The 17,638-nt window shown below is 46.9% G+C and overlaps 1 protein-coding gene across 1 annotated transcript; it reads left to right on the forward strand.

Annotated features, from left to right (window-relative positions):
• Positions 1-196: 196 nt before the first annotated feature.
• On the forward strand, positions 197-17,287 carry LOC133355151 (ciliary microtubule associated protein 1A-like). Its single transcript, XM_061572482.1, has 5 exons — positions 197-565; positions 9,212-9,322; positions 10,926-11,036; positions 12,107-12,251; positions 12,732-17,287. The coding sequence occupies exons 1-5, from the start codon at positions 517-519 to the stop codon at positions 13,063-13,065; spliced, it is 750 nt and encodes a 249-aa protein (XP_061428466.1). The 5' UTR covers positions 197-516; the 3' UTR covers positions 13,066-17,287.
• Positions 17,288-17,638: the final 351 nt, after the last annotated feature.

Genomic DNA, 17,638 nt, shown 5'->3' on the forward strand with positions numbered 1-17,638 from the left:
TCTACAGCATTTCAGACGGCTCTGAATATCGATGTACAAATGGACAAGGATGTGGGTGGGTGGGTGGACTGTTGTGTCCCTCGTTCAAGTGAGTTTGGCTCCTAGCCCGGCTCGCTCGCTCCTCTCTGCAAGCCGTGAAACCCAAGCAAGGCAGACGGAGGAGGGGGGTGTGTGTGGGTGTCTGTGTGCGGGACGCCGACAACCCAACGTCCGCACTGCTCCGCTAATCATCCATGCGACACCAGGCAACGGTAGCCAGGGTGACAATTGATTGCAGACCGCCTGGAGCAGTTGAACCAACAAATAGTTTGCCAGTAAAACTCTTCGTATGCAACGCTCTGTGGGGGAGCAACATCAACAGCGGCGGTGGTGGTGGTGGTGGCAGCTTTCTTCGCGGATTTTTTTGTTAAAAAATACAAATTGAACTCAAGACAGCGGTTTACGTTTAAACAACAACAACAAAAACACGACAAAAAAGTCGGAGTCAAAAAATCGAGAGACCGAGACTCGAGAGGCATGGAAACAGCGGAGAAGGATCGCCCCTTGATTTACGCAAAGTTCAGAGGTAAGAAGAAGACGATGAGTTTCGCGTCTGTCGAGATATAATTGAGCGACCGTTGTTATTTTGTGATCGTCTTTAACCGGCTATTCTCAATTGACGAGCTTGCGAGTCTTAATCAGCGTCGGGATTTACGTCACCCACGTGTGTTTGCGTGCGTTGAAATTCTTTCGTACCGTACGTAGCCAAGCGTGCTAATCGGAGGTTCGCGTGTGTGTGTGTGTACATTATTGGTGGTTGAGAGATTGTTGAGATTGCCCCAGCGGTGTCGCGGTGGTTAGCAAAAGCTGCACTGTGAACCCAGCAACGTTGCACTCGATTCCTGCCTACGGAGCAATTCTAAATAAATGAGTTTTTCGATCTAGATGATTTAAAAGTGCGTAGCTCCAGTGGCTTCATAATATCGGAAGAGCGTTCCAGACGGACGTACATGGAGTGGTGGCACAGTGATTGGCGCACTGCGCTGTGAACCCAGCGGGCTTCGAATCCCGGGGACCTGCGGTAGCTTAACTCGTTCCGGGCTTCCCCTAGGTCGGCTCGGCATTAAACGACTACAAGGTGCGATGTGTAAACGTCAGGGTCTTGAGACGGGGGTGTGTTGCTACTGCTCTGCGACTTTCATCCCGACTGGGATTTTTGCACCACATCATTGATATACGGTGCTTTTTCTGGAAGATTTTGCTGGTTTTTTTCCTGGATTTTTTTCTGTTTGCGCGTAGTCACTTTAAGATGTTTCTTGTTCATTTTGTTGTTTTGTTGCGGTTGCACCCGATTCAAGAGCCGCATGGCCCACAGGGCTATACACCTAATAACACACATTCCTGCGGAGGGAGCTGGTAGGAACGTTGGGTTGCTCGGTCAACGGCGGCGTGGTGTATTCCGCAAATATGCCCGACTGTGAGGGCGGGCACAAGCCGGCGTGAGTAGGTTAAACGTTGAGTTTTATAAGGGCACCACGGGGTGACCAGCCCCTCCCCACCCAGCCCCACCCATCCCCACCCTCCCCACCCAGCCCCTCCCTCCCCACCCAGCCCCTCCCTGCACGACGGACACAATAATCCCCTGTGGGCTGGTGTAACCAGGAGGTTCCTTCCAGTATAAACTCAACTGAACGCACCGCGCTCACATTAACGCATCGCTAACGGCACGTGGCGCTCACCAACTGTGTCCATGGCCCACAACGTTGGCTGGTTGGGGGGGGGGGGTCTTTTCCATTGTGAATAATACAACGCTCGTGGGTGACGCTTTTTCATTTGCCACGATGCGTCAGCAAAATTGAAAACCCATTCGCAATGAATTATAAATCACGGGGCTGTGTGGGAGGGGCACGCGGATCAGCGCCGCGCAACAAACGTCGCGAGAGAAATGTTTGTTTCGCTATTGAGCCTAAATTTTCCACTTTGCCTTATGCAGTTTCACATAGCGCCTTCGTGCAAAGCGCTTTACAATAGTTTATTTTTAACTGTACATAAGATATTCTTAGGTTTTTTCGGTAAAGTCACGTAGGTAAAAAAATTAAATGAATAAAAGTAAAATTATATATACGGAGTGGTAGCTCTTGTAATCTCTCATTTACTTGATACAGCTGTCGTGGCTGTGACGGTTCCACCTGAAGACGGAAGCTTGTGTTGCCTCCGAAACGTCGTGATTTTTATTTTTAATTTATTTTATTTTACTTTTATTAATTAAAATTTTTTACCTACGTGACTTTACCGTAAAAACCTAAGAATATGAATCATTGCAGTCACGAAAGCTTCAAATCTAGAATTGTACATAAGATGATAGTGGTTGAAATAAAGAGCGTTGTTGTTGTTGTTGTTAAAAGTGCTGGCGTAGCTATGGTGACAATTGCACATCAGATATGGATATGTACACGTGTGAATATAATTTACCTATCACCCAAAACGTGGCCCCATTCTCGTCAAAATCTCGGAAGCTAAGCAGCTTTGAGCTTCTTCTTGGTTCTTTCGGTAAAGTCGCGTAGAATGGAAATAATAAAATGATAAAAATAAAACATAATAAAATAATTCTCACGACGTTTCGGCCACAACGCAAGTAGCAGTCCTCAGGTGGAGAACAGGTATGTCGAGGAGACAGAGTCTGAAGATAATTGTTTTATTATGTTTTATTTTTATTATTTTATCATTTCCATTCCACGTGACTTTACCGAAAGAACCAAGAAGAAGGTGTAATTTCTACGGAGTTGTAGTGACGGAGCGCTCCTACAGCGTAAAATGTTCTCGACCGGGAGCGGAACGACGATGTCATAGGTAATAGGAGCCGCCATATATAATATTAGCCTCGAGGTGCGACCGTGCGAGACAAATTAAATATTGGTCCCCTACCTGACTGATTGCCGCACACATCTGAGCTGATAATGTCGTCACTACGCCACTGATAATGTAGCTACTACGCCACTGGTAATGTAGTTACTACGCCACTGATAATGTAGTTACTACGCCACTGATAATGTAGTTACTATGCCACTGATAATGTAGTTACTACGCCACTGATAATGTAGTTACTATGCCACTGATAATGTAGTTACTACGCCACTGATGATGCAGTTACTATGCCACTGATAATGTAGTTACTACGCCACTGATAATGTAGTTACTACACCACTGATGATGCAGTTACTACACCACTGATAATGTAGTCACTACACCACTGATAATGTAGTTACTACGCCACTGGTAATGTAGTTACTATGCCACTGATAATGTAGTCACTACACCACTGATGATGCAGTTACTATGCCACTGATAATGTAGTTACTACGCCACTGATAATGTAGTTACTACACCACTGATAATGTAGTTACTACACCACTGATAATGTAGTCACTACACCACTGATGATGCAGTTACTATGCCACTGATAATGTAGTTACTACGCCACTGATGATGCAGTTACTATGCCACTGATAATGTAGTCACTACACCACTGATGATGCAGTTACTATGCCACTGATAATGTAGTTACTACGCCACTGATAATGTAGTTACTATGACACTGATAATGTAGTCACTACGCCACTGGTAATGTAGTTACTACGCCACTGATAATGTAGTTACTACTCCACTGATAATGTAGTTACTACACCACTGATAATGTAGTTACTACGCCACTGATAATGTAGTCACTATGCCACTGATAATGTAGTTACTACACCACTGATAATGTAGTTACTACACCACTGATAATGTAGTTACTACACCACTGATAATGTAGTCACTACACCACTGATAATGTAGTTACTACGCCACTGATAATGTAGTTAATACACCACTGATAATGTAGTTAATACACCACTGATAATGTAGTTACTACGCCACTGATAATGTAGTTACTACGCCATTCATAATGTAGTTACTACACCACTGATAATGTAGTCACTACACCACTGATAATGTAGTTTCTACGCCACTGATAATGTAGTTACTACGCCACCGATAATGTAGTTACTACACCACTGATAATGTAGTTACTACACCACTGATAATGTAGTTACTACGCCACTGATAATGTAGTCACTATGCCACTGATAATGTAGTTACTACACCACTGATAATGTAGTTACTACACCACTGATAATGTAGTTACTACACCACTGATAATGTAGTTACTATGCCACTGATAATGTAGTTACTACACCACTGATAATGTAGTTTACTACACCACTGATAATGTAGTTACTACACCACTGATAATGTAGTTACTATGCCACTGATAATGTAGTTACTACGCCACTGATAATGTAGTCACTATGCCACTGATAATGTAGCTACTACACCACTGATAATATAGTTACTACGTCATTGATAATGTAGTTACTACGCCACTGATAATGTAGTTACTACACCACTGATAATGTAGTTACTATGCCACTGATAATGTAGTTACTACACCACTGATAATGTAGTTTACTACACCACTGATAATGTAGTTACTACACCACTGCTAATGAAGTTACTACACCACTGATAATGTAGTTACTATGCCACTGATAATGTAGTTACTACACCACTGATAATGTAGTTACTACGCCACTGATAATGTAGTTACTACACCACTGATAATGTAGTTACTATGCCACTGATAATGTAGTTACTACACCACTGATAATGTAGTTTACTACACCACTGATAATGTAGTTACTACGCCACTGATAATGTCGTGACTACACCACTAATAATGTAGTTACTACACCACTGATAATGTAGTGACTACACCACTGATAATGTAGTTTCTACACCACTGATAATGTAGTCACTACACCACTGATAATGTAGTCACTACGCCACTGATAATGTAGTTACTACGCCACTGATAATGTAGTTACTACGCCACTGATAATGTAGTTACTACGCCACTGATAATGTAGTTACTACACCACTGATAATTTAGTTACTACACCACTGATAATGTAGTCACTATGCCACTGATAATGTAGTTACTACACCACTGATAATGTAGTTACTACACCACTGATAATGTAGTTACTACACCACTGATAATGTAGTTACTATGCCACTGATAATGTAGTTACTACACCACTGATAATGTAGTTTACTACACCACTGATAATGTAGTTACTACACCACTGATAATGTAGTTACTATGCCACTGATAATGTAGTTACTACGCCACTGATAATGTAGTCACTATGCCACTGATAATGTAGTTACTACACCACTGATAATATAGTTACTACGCCATTGATAATGTAGTTACTACGCCACTGATAATGTAGTTACTACACCACTGATAATGTAGTTACTATGCCACTGATAATGTAGTTACTACACCACTGATAATGTAGTTTACTACACCACTGATAATGTAGTTACTACACCACTGATAATGAAGTTACTACACCACTGATAATGTAGTTACTATGCCACTGATAATGTAGTTACTACACCACTGATAATGTAGTTACTACGCCACTGATAATGTAGTTACTACACCACTGATAATGTAGTTACTATGCCACTGATAATGTAGTTACTACACCACTGATAATGTAGTTTACTACACCACTGATAATGTAGTTACTACGCCACTGATAATGTCTTACTATGCCACTGATAATGTAGTTACTACGCCACTGATAATGTAGTTACTACACCACTGATAATGTAGTTACTACACCACTGATAATGTAGTTACTACACCACTGATAATGTAGTTACTACACCACTGATAATGTAGTTACTACGCCACTGATAATGTAGTTACTACGCCACTGATAATGTAGTCACTACACCACTGATAATGTAATTACTACACCACTGATAATGTCGTGACTACACCACTAATAATGTAGTTACTACACCACTGATAATGTAGTGACTACACCACTGATAATGTAGTTTCTACACCACTGATAATGTAGTCACTACACCACTGATAATGTAGTCACTACGCCACTGATAATGTAGTTACTACGCCACTGATAATGTAGTTACTACGCCACTGATAATGTAGTTACTACGCCACTGATAATGTAGTTACTACGCCACTGATGATGTAGTTACTACGCCACTGCTCACAACGTGTGCGTCCGGCTAAGAGACGCCAAGACGATTTTGGGCTAAAGTCCTGGCATTGTTGAGTCCTGAGCATCTCTCTCTGCAATAAGGTAACGATGCCGGTCCTGCTGATTGACGCAGCCTTTGAATGCGCGCAATCGAGCGCACTAAAAAGCCGGCTCCAGTTTACTGACCGAGTCAGTCGCCAGGGCTAAGATCGTCGATTCAATACAATCGTCGAGCAACAGAATTTGCCATTCGCATAGCTGGTAGATATTTCAAAGGGTCCGTACGCACACACGCAGGAGGGACACAGATACAGACACAGAGAGAGGGCGGCACCTATGTCAAAGAGTGGGGTTGACAAAGAGGGTTCTTACACTCGCATTGTGCAGACAGGAGAGAGGAAGGAACGTGAGAAGGGGCGCGTTGCGACCGCTTGGAAAGCCCTCATCTTGAGTGGCGTTAAATTAAAACCTGAAACCATTATCCATCCAACTCCCTCCCCCACCTGCCCCAACACAACCCCCGTCATGCTATGATCACAGAGTCCCCACGCAGTGCGGAGGAAAGCGACTGTTGACTCTGAGAGCTTCACCAGAGGAGGAGTTTGAATTCTCTATTTGGGGAGGGGGGCAAAGGGTTCGATTTGCCCCTCGCATTAGGAATGGCGGTGTATATTCAGGGTGCTTCAAACGTTTGTGGTTTACACTTCTGAGAATTGGCAACAATACCACGAGAAATGCACCTCTGGGGACCACCTGGAGAAGATTCCAGACATGTGTTGACATTGATGGCGAACTAGTGACTTTTTGAAGCTGTTAACTTACACTTGTTATCATGTTACAGTGTATTATCCGTTCTTTTTCCATGGCAAATTATAATCCGATCTAAGTGTTAACATTTTTTTGAAGCACCCTGGAATTATTTTTTAAGGTTTTAATCTTAATTGTAAACTACTGAAAATAAATTATTAAAGGTGTCCAGTTTTGGGAGGCATTGCCCCCCCCCCCTAAACTCGCCCACGACCTTCACCTATGGTGACTAGGAGATGTTAACTACCTCGCCTGGTATACAGGAGGTCGTGGGTTCGATCCCAAACCTCACGCCTGCTGCTGTATATTTGGAGTTTGCGTGTCTCTCTCTCATCATCATCATCATCACGGTGGCTAGGAGATGTTAACTACCTCGCCTGGTATACAGGAGGTCGTGGGTTCGATCTCGACCCTGACGCCTGCTGCTGTATATTTTGAGTTTGCGTGTCTCCCTCCCTGTGGTCGCATAAGAGTTTCTCCGGGTCCTCCGGTTTTTTTCCTCCCCACATTTTAGAATCAACATCACGCGTTTCGAGCATTTGGCTGTTACACATTCCCACGTGATGATCCACTTGGTTGAGCTAACATTTGTGATCGCCAGGTCGCGTCTGAAAAAAAGAGCTATTCAGCTCAGTCGGCCTGGCCTGGTCAAATAAAATATACCTGGTGGAACCTGACCCACCCACCCTCCCTCCTACCCCCGGGAGAAAACCCATCGACAGGTGTCCCTATTGATTATTTCCAAGCCCCCACGGGTGACTTAAGAGGCAATTACCACGCGCGTGACAATGGCCCGCACAAAATGGGCCCGTGTCAACTTCACCACGAGCGCGGGTCCGGTTGTTGTTGCTTCTCCTGCGTTTTGTTGAGCGAGAGAACAAACAGAGAGAGAGAGCCATGGCTGCATGGGGGGCGGCGGGGGGTGGGGACGCTGGCTAACGCTGCAAACGCAAAGAGACACAGTGTGTGTGTGTTTGAACCTTGCAAGGTTTGTTGCTGTTACCGTACACTAACGGAAACCCCTCTCTCGTTTCTGTGAAGCAAAACGACAGGGCCGTGGAGGTTGCACTGTGTGGGGAGGGGGGAGGAACGGACGTGGGCCCTCTACTTTGTCAATCGCTGAATCCAACTGAATAAAAATTAACCCGTAAAAACAAAGTTATTCACTATAAATCCTTTATATGCGTGCCAGCCCACATTGGTCTTTGCAACGGGCGGCTAGAGTCCTCTCGTCCTCTGGCTTGAGATGGCTGCCACCTATGGGTCAGATGATTGCCTGCCACCATTAAGCAATTGGTAATTAAATATTTTTTTAAAAATCCTAAAATGTTGAAAATTTTGGAGAAAAAAAATTCACGAAAATAAATTGTCAAGCACAACGAGTCTGTGTGCAAAATCTCAGCTCGATTGGATCACGGGAAGTGGGTTAAAAAACGACCGAAAGATTTGCACGGTCGTAAGCGCGCAAGCAAGCAAGCAAGTGAACTTAATATAAAGGATTTAAAAATGCCCCCCCAATGTTGGTTCACAGATATGGTCGCTGTGCGTTTCGTCACGCTCGCAGATTCAGGTTGAAAGCGCCCGTGCATTCGCTCCGGTCCCATCCAGTCCGTCTGTAACAGGACGGCACTCTTAACCCGCATAACGTGATCCAAATATAACTAGCAGGTTTTGGCATGGAGTTGTCCTGCTTTTACGAGGACTTTACTCGACAGAAAATCCACCAAATTGATCGGAGGGTTATTGTCCAAAACTTGATGATTAAAAAAAACGGCGCTAAAAGTACAAGCCTTATCGGCCAAGGCAATAACCTCACTCGTCGCGCGCTCCCCTTCCCCGTACCATGGAGAGCGTTACAGAACCCATGATATGCATGATTTTCCTTGCTTGTTTAAAGGGGGGGGGGGCATCATGTATGTATGTTGAACTTCTTTCGCACCGTACGTAGCCAACTGTGCTAATCGGAGGTGCGGGGGAAGGACAACAAACTAAACACAAAAAGCACTTCTAAATAAATGAGTTTACAAACTAAGCGATTCAAAAGTGCATGGCTCCGGTGGCTTCTCGGAACGGAAGAGGCGTTCCAGACGGCCGCAGGAGCGCACCTGAAAGCGCGCGACGAAGCGGTGACCACCGTCTTTGCTTCGACGGCCAGCCACAAATCCGCCAGGAGTCGGCGCTACTATGGTTTGCGCTCCTGGACGACATTGGCCAAGGCGTTGTGGTTCTGTTTCTCGGCGAGCACTTTTTTCGTGCGTAATCGTCGCCTTCGCGGTTGACGCCCGTCTGCCGTGTGTCAGGACCGGGGCCTGCCAAGTACAAGCTGCCACCCACGCTGGGCCACGGCGGGCACGACGTCTCGAAGCGCGCCAGCCCGGCCTACACCATGTCCGCCCGCTACGACGACCCAAGTACGCGCGCGGCGGCGAGGAGGGTTCGAAACCCGATCCCGGGACGCATTCCTCAGTCGGTCTTGGTTAGATTAGAACACGTGTGGCCCCCGTCGGCCCTAGTAGGTGCTCGCTAACAGCACTCGTCGTTCCATCCCCCCCACCCCCTCCCCAAGCATCTCTGATGATCACGGTTGGCTACGTACGGTGCGAAAGAAGTTCAACATACGTACTCTTCCCAATCATCTGTGCAGGCTACACGGCAGTGGTCTTCATTGCAAGGTCCGCGCGCCAATGGCCGGATCTCTGGTGGCCTTTAGTGCGGCCCCCTGCAATACACCACGTGTGACAACAACCCCCATCAGCATCGTGCTGTGAAACCCCAATTATTTCACTCTATGCCATTATGAATGATGCTTGCCTCGATAATTGTTTTTTTTACCCTTCTAACTGGCAACAAAACTGACACCTTTTTTTACAAGGAGTCATGTTTACATAGACCACAATACCTGCAGTCATGATGCAAACAAAAACACAACTCTGATAATGTGCACTGTCCTTGAAGTTGATTGGTCCACACCCGAGACACCTTTCCTTAGAGCCTAGTCTCACATGGGTTGGACCAGATGATGCGTGATGCTTGCCTCCTGCACAGGTGCCTGTCCCAGTAGTATATGCAAGCCATACGAATGACCTTTGTCTTTGTGTATTCCTCCACGTCAGCACTGGGGAGATAAAGGCGGCCGGGCACGGTGCTGACCACATCGCCCCGCGTGACGTATGACGTCATCGCCTTGGCCGATAAGGCTTATACTTTGAGCGCAAAATTTTATCAGCAGGCTTTGAGCAATAGCCTTCTGATAAATTCGGTCCAATTTCTGTCGTGCACCGCGCTGACCTTCATAGGTGCTCGACTCAAAGCACTTGGCCCACCAGAGGCTTAATTTCAGCTCTAACGCATGTTTCTAAATGTGGAGGGAAAAACCGGAGGACCTGGATTAAAATCCACGCGACCACCGGGAGAACATTCAGACTCCAAATATACAGCAGGCGTCAGGGTCGGGATCGAACCCACGACCTCCTGCATGCCAGGCGAGGTAGTTAACATCTCCTAGCCACCGTAATGATGATGACAAAGAGAGAGAGACACGCAAACTCCAAATATACAGCAGGCGTCAGGGTCGGGATCGAACCCACGACCTCCTGTATACCAGGCGAGGTAGTTAACATCTCCTAGCCACCGTAATGATGATGACAAAGAGAGAGAGACACGCAAACTCCAAATATACAGCAGGCGTCAGGGTCGGGATCGAACCCACGACCTTCTGTATACCAGGCAAAGTAGTTAACATATCCTAGCCACCGTAATGATGATGACAAAGATAGAGAGAGACACGCAAATTCCAAATATACAGCAGGCGTCTGGGTCGGGATCGAACCCACGACCTCCTGTATACCCGGCGAGGAAGTTAACATCTCGCCACCGTGGCAACCTCTCGCTATAGGGCTGTGGATACCATTTGCACTATCCGTAAGCCCACCTCCATTCTTCAATGAGAAATGATGCACAGGCTCGGCCAGCCCATGCAATCACACCTGGGCGTCTCCGTCACTGTTCTTCCAGGGTTCCCGATGGCCAAGACTCCCGGACCAAAGTACTACTCCCCGAGCCTCACCCGCCACGGCCTGGAGGGGTCGCCGGTCTACTCAATACAGGGCCGCCACCGCGAACGGAGTACGGAGCCCGCTAACGAGACGCACGCTCTAGACGTAGAACAGTCATTCATCTTAACCTGGGGTGCATCACGCATTTCCCCCCACCCCTACCCCCACCCCCGGGGGTTGTGAGATGCCCCTTCTGGGGGGGTGGCAAGACATGGGCAGATTTTTTTTTTTAAAAGGTAATCAAATTTAGCACGGGCACGTAAGTTACGACTTCCTCTGTTTCATAAACCCCTATGTAGTCATTAGCATTACGCAGTATTTTTTTTTTTTACGATTGCTACAAAACCGCATGCTGCCTTTTTCAGCTTCCCCCCCGTTGCGACTCTTTGGATTGCGGGCAGCCATTTGAAAAAAAAAAACTGAAATATGAAAGTTAATTTAAGGCAAATATTATTAATTAATTGATTAAATATGGGAGGGAAAGGGTCACGGTGACAACAAAATGTACAGTTCTAGGTGACCACGTGGACTTTACATTTTATCGCAGTTATTTATATTGGCAAGATCCCTGCGTGATTATTCACAAGTGACTTCTCACGTACGACATAATAATTTCACACATTTGTAAATCACATCACGTACCCCCCCCCTTCTCCTCCCACCCTGGGACATTGCCACGTGCACCCCATAGGGGTCCGCGTAACCCCCCCCTCCCTCTGGTTGAGAACGACTGTGTGAAGGCTATACTGAGGGTTGGGGTGGTGTGGTGTGTCCGTCGCGGTGGTGGGATCTTTTTAAATCCTTTATATTAAGTTCACTTGCTTGCTTGCTTACGACCGCGCAAATCTTTCGGTCGTTTTTTAACCCACTTCCCGTGATCCAATCGAGCTGACATTTTGCACACAAACTCGTTGTGCGTGACAATTAATGTTCGTGAAAAATAAATTTCGAAAATTTTACACTTTTTAGGAATTTTTTTTTCATATTTAATTTAAAATACCAATGTGATAAAAAAAAATTAAACTCTTACTCAAGAAAAACAGAAATGAATAATAAAATAAAATCGATGACACGCATATAAAAGATTTATAGTGAAAAACTTTGTTTTTACGGGTTAATTTTTTACCTTTTCTCTCCCAGCGCTGGCGTTCCGCACGCCGGGCCCGGGTGCGTACGCGAGCGAGCGGCTCTTTTCGCCGAGCGAGGCGCGCGCTCCCGCGTACTCGCTCGCCGAGCGCACCGCGTCGCGCAGCGTTGACCTCGTGCCAGCGCCCAACGCCTACAGGTGAGACCGAGGGGTTTGCGGTGGCTCCCTCTCTCTTTCTCTCTCAGTGGCTTTTTTTCTTTTCTCCGGGTCCTCCGGTTTTCCCCTCCACGTTTAGAATCAACGTCACGCGTTCAGAGTATTTGGCTGCTGCTGCTGCTGCTTTAAATCTCTCCACACGACGATACGCCACTTCTCGTTGAGTCATCATTTGTGGCCAGGTCGCTTCAGACAAATAGCTATAGAGCTCAGTGGGCCTTACCTGGTAAAAATAACAAAAAATGTTAAATAAATTGCGCGTGACGTCAGCGGCACGGCTCGATTTCTGCATTGAAAAAAACCGACCCGGCGCCTCCTGAGCCGCGACAGCCTAGGCCCGGCACGGCCCTGGCATGGCTCGGATATGCCAGTGGGAAAAAAAAAAATGGGGTTCACGATGTAGCGAACGTAAGCTAATTCTAACGGACTGGCTTGGTGGCTTCACGTTCTTTCCCCGTTAAGTCTGCCGAGCACGCTGGGCTCCCACCTGCCGCACCGCCGCTCGGCGCCCAGCTTCTCGGTGTCAGCCCGCCGCTCCGTTGGGGGTCACGCCGAGGACCTGGCCCGGACGCCGGGCCCAGCACGCTACGACGCCGCCCACGCCTCGGACCTGCGGCCGCACCGGGCGCCGGCGTGGTCGCTGCAGAGCCGCAGCCGCCTACCCGGCGACAACACGCAGAAGCCGGGCCCCGGCGCGCACCGGCCCGAGACGTGCGTGTCGGTGACGACGCGCCGCGCCCCGACGTTCCGCATGGGAGTCCGGCATTCGGACTACGTCATGCCGCTCATTTGCTGATGGCGCGGTGGCGGTGGCGGCGGCGGTGGCGGTGGATGTGTGTGTTGCCACTGGTGCTGAAACGGAGAGAGCAAATACTCGTTGGTTCTTTCGGTAAAGTCATGTAGGTAGAAATAAAATAAAATAAATCACGACGTTTTGAACGCAACACAAGCGCCGGTCTTCAGCTGCGACATCTGCTGCGAGCAGCACGATGTCTGCTCCCTACCCACGTGACTTTACCGAAAGAAACAAAGAGTATGAGTTCCTGCAGTCACGAAAAGCTTCAAATCAGGAGAGAGCAAAGTGGAAAGTGAAAAGGTGGTGAGGCTTGCGATGCGGAAGAGTGAAGGATGCAGGCGGTTAAGCCCATTGGCTCTCAACCGGGGGTGCACGTAACCCTGGCGGTACGTGGCAATGCCCCAGTGTCGCATTCATTGTGCTTATTATGCTTACACTATTGATTTTCATTGTTCATACATTTATTTCCTGGAACTACGTTGGGTCAGGCAAGGGGGTACTCAGTTGAAACAAAAGTCAACACGGGGTACAGTAGCAAAACAAGGTTGCGAACCACTGGTTTAGCCAACCGAAGGCGAGGGCTGCTCTTAAGTTAGCCGAGCAGATGCGAGCACAAGCCCTCGGACTGATCGCCAACCCAATCGACGATACAACTAGCCACGGCTCCAATTCTGGTCACAACCCTCAAGCCTGATTGACTCGCCAACGGGCCAACACCATTGAGCCGAGCACTAAGAAACTAACCAACCCGCCGCTGGTATCGTCTGTAACAACGACGCTAACCCTAACCAGCTCGTCAATCAGACACTAATCCTAGTCTACTAATCCAAACCCTTGTCATCCGTCCCAAGCAAAACACTAACGCTACCCCTAACCATCCACACATTGGTCATAACTAACTATTGAAACTATTTTGCATTTTACCAGCTAAAGTCTACTGAGCTATGTCGCTGTTCTTCAGAAGTGACGTGGCCACAAATTATATCTCAACGAAGTGGCTTATCATCGTGTGGAAATTTATAGCAGCCAAATACTCTAAATGAATGATTCTAAGTGTGGAGAGAAAACCCGGAGGACCGGGAGAAAATCCATGCGACCACGAGGAGAACGTGCAAACTCCAAATATACAGGCGTCAGGGTCGTGATTGAACCCCGACCTCCTGTATATCAGGCGAGGTAGTTAACATCTCCTAGCCACCGTGATGATGATGAGAGAGAGAGAGAAATATGCAAAATCCAAATATACAGCAGCAGACATCGTCAGGGTCGTGATCGAACCCCGACCTCCTGTATATCAGGCGAGGGAGTTAACATCTCCTAGCCACCGTGATGATGATGAGAGAGAGAAATATTCAAAATCCAAATAAACAGCGGCAGACATAGTCAGGGTAGGGGTCGAACCACAACCTCCTGTATACCAGGCGAGGGAGTTAACATCTCCTAGCCACCGTGATGATGATGGGAGAGAGAAATATGCAAAATCCAAATATACAGCAGCAGACATCGTCAGGGTAGGGATCGAACCTCAACGTCCTGTATACCAGGCGAGGGAGTTAACATCTCCTGGCCACCGTGGGGCTACTGCCCAGACCCCAAACTAACGAACCAACCAGACCGGAGTACTCGCTCTCTGACTCGGCCAAAGCCGAACTACAACAACCCTCTTCCATGTACCGTATGTACCGTATGTTGAACTTATTTCGCACCGTACGTAGCCAACCGTGCTAATCGGAGGTGCGGGAGGTGGCGAGGAAAGAGCTCTTTTGACTTTTTGTTCCATTTTCAGTTTTGGTGTGGACAACACATACCTGTCAACCCTTTATCAGTGCTTACCTTATTACAGACCAATTCAGACCTTATTGATCACCCGTGCCCTTATACATTTCAACGTTCATTCTACAAAGTCCCATCACAAGGGAGAAACACAAACAAATAGACACGGTTTTTTTGCCCGTAATGAAACATGTACGCCTGGACCTGAAAACGTAATTTCCCTGTACAAGCACACGGGTAAACCGTTTGGGTTGACAGGTATGATATACACTACTATACACTACACTATACACTGCATTATACACTACACTATACTATAACGGTGAAACTCCTTATCAGTGCCTGCCTTATTACAGACTCAATTCAGACTTTATCGGTCACCCCGTGCCCTTCGAAATCTCAACGTTGATCATACAAAGTCCCATCACAAGGGAGACACACAAACAAATAGACAAAAAAATGGTTTTGCCCGTATTGAAACGGCTGTACGCCGTATGGACCTGAAAACTCAATTTCCCTGTACAAGAATACGGGGTAAACTGAATGGCTTGACAACACGTGGCCCATCGGAGCGTGTGGGAAGTTTGAGGGGGGGCATCGATCTAAAGAGTGAATTTATTTTGGTGATGGTGGGGCGAAGGTGGGAGGGGGGGCTAACGAATCGAGCACCGTTCCCGCTGCTTGACAACTGTCTAAGTAAGCCTTCACGCGTGGCTTGTCTTCAGAATAACCTATTCACCTCTTGGGATAGTGTTGCATTATACAAGCGCCCATGTAGAGCGCAAATACACGCTTTTGGCTTCATCTGTTATACACGCGCACTGTAAATGCTGTATTGTGCACTGGAGTGTGTTCCATTAAATGTTGGTACTGTATTGTCAACAATGAATTGCGTTTAAAGCGAAACGAAACAACAATACATCCTCCCGGGAAGCTGCCATGATGCAATCCGCATACCGGACTTGCGCTCCGGGGGTCGCCGGTTTGGTTGGAACATCGGTGGCAAGTTTCATAAATTTAGGGGCAGTAGGGGGGGGGGGGTCCCACTGCCCCTATCCACCCAGCAGGGCCCACTACCCCTATTCACCCTGCAGTGTAAATGTGGGGTCACCACACTTAGTCGGTCGGCAGGTTGCGTGTGGTGGGGTAAAGTGGTGGGGCGCCACGGTGGCGAGATGTTAACTACCTCGCCTGGCATACAGGGGGTTGTGGGTTCTATCCCGACCCTGACGCCTGCTGTATATTTGCAGTTTGCGTGCTCTCCCAACGGTGGTGTGGATTTTTTCCTGGGTCCTCCGTTTTTAAATCCTTTATATTAAGTTCGCTTGCTTGCTTGCTTGCGTGCTTGGCTTGCTTACGACCGTGCAAATCTTTCGGTCGTTTTTTAACCCACTTCCCGTGATCCAATCGAGATGACATTTTTTACACAGACTCGTTGTGCGAGACAATGAATGTTCGTGAAATTTTTTTTCCAAGATTTTACACTGTTTAGGGAAAACAAATTAAATATTTACTTACCAATTGCTTAATACTGGCAGACAATCATCTGACCCATAGGTGGCAGCCATCTCAAGCCAGAGGACGAGAGGACTCTAGCCGCCACGCATATAAAGGATTTATAGTGAAAAACTTTTTTTTACGGGTTATACTTATTTTACCCCTCCACATTTAGAAACACGCTTTTAAAGTATTTGGCTCCTGTAAATGTCCACGTGATAAGCCACTTTTCTTGAGCTATCTTTTGTGATAGCCAGATCGCTTCTGACAAAGAGCTCCATAGCTCAGTGGGCCTTACGTGGTAAAATAAAATAAAAAGTGTAATTTAAAGTGTGAGTACGCCCGCCTCTCCCAAGACGTCTAGTCAGCACGGAAGAGTAGGCCAAAACACCATCTGGAGGGGCTCTCTAGAGCTCCCCTTGGTGGAGGCCCATCCGCCAGCAATGTGGAAATAAACTTTTCCTGTTTTCCTCTCTGCCCATCGAATGCCGTTAAGCAAATAGAACGTGACAACCCAGTAGAAGGTGAGCTGATGCAACGCACGATTTTATGGAGCGTAGCCAAATGAAATCTGATCGCAGATTAATGCGGGTTTTTTTTTGCCTGCACTGTATAGTACAAACATATCACGTACATCAACAGCGTGATTGCAGCGTGAGTAAAGTGTGTCGTAAACCCTCCACCACCTGACGCAGCTGATGAACAAAGTTGCCGTGTGATGAACGAACGTGCCCGATGTATTGCTGTTATGTTTTTAGTCTACCAACGCACCTGTGGTGTTGCTGAAGCGGCAATAATAAGGTCATGGGGCGTTGAAACTCGTTTTTTTAGAACTGCTTTTTGTGTTTTAGTTTTTTGTCCTTCCTCTGTACCCTTTCGATTAGCACGGTTGGCTACGTACGGTGCGAAAGAACTTCAACATACATGCACAATACAATGATTTTGCACGTGTGCTCATCGCGTGACAACTTTGTTAATTGGCTGAGTCGGGTGGAGGAGGTTTTACGACACACATTTTACTCACGCCGCGAATTGACTCCAGCAAAAAAAAATCAATGACGAATCGTAATATTGGTCACAAAAGCGTGTTAAAAAATACGTCATTTATGGACGGCCCCTTTCTCGATTCATGAGCGGAATTTTACGAAGAACATCTTTCCTATTCTATCGACAGCAGTGGAACGCACGACCAGTGCTTACAAGCACGAGTTCGTAGTACACGTGCCGTGATTAACATGGCAATGCAATACGATACGGGAGTTATTGCTCGGCGTGCGTTTTGAGCTGGGCACTGGCAGGGGCG

Source organism: Lethenteron reissneri, chromosome 50 (assembly GCF_015708825.2).
Source record: "Lethenteron reissneri isolate LAM-NWPU_2019-01 chromosome 50, ASM1570882v1, whole genome shotgun sequence".
NCBI classification, from domain to species: domain Eukaryota; kingdom Metazoa; phylum Chordata; class Hyperoartia; order Petromyzontiformes; family Petromyzontidae; genus Lethenteron; species Lethenteron reissneri.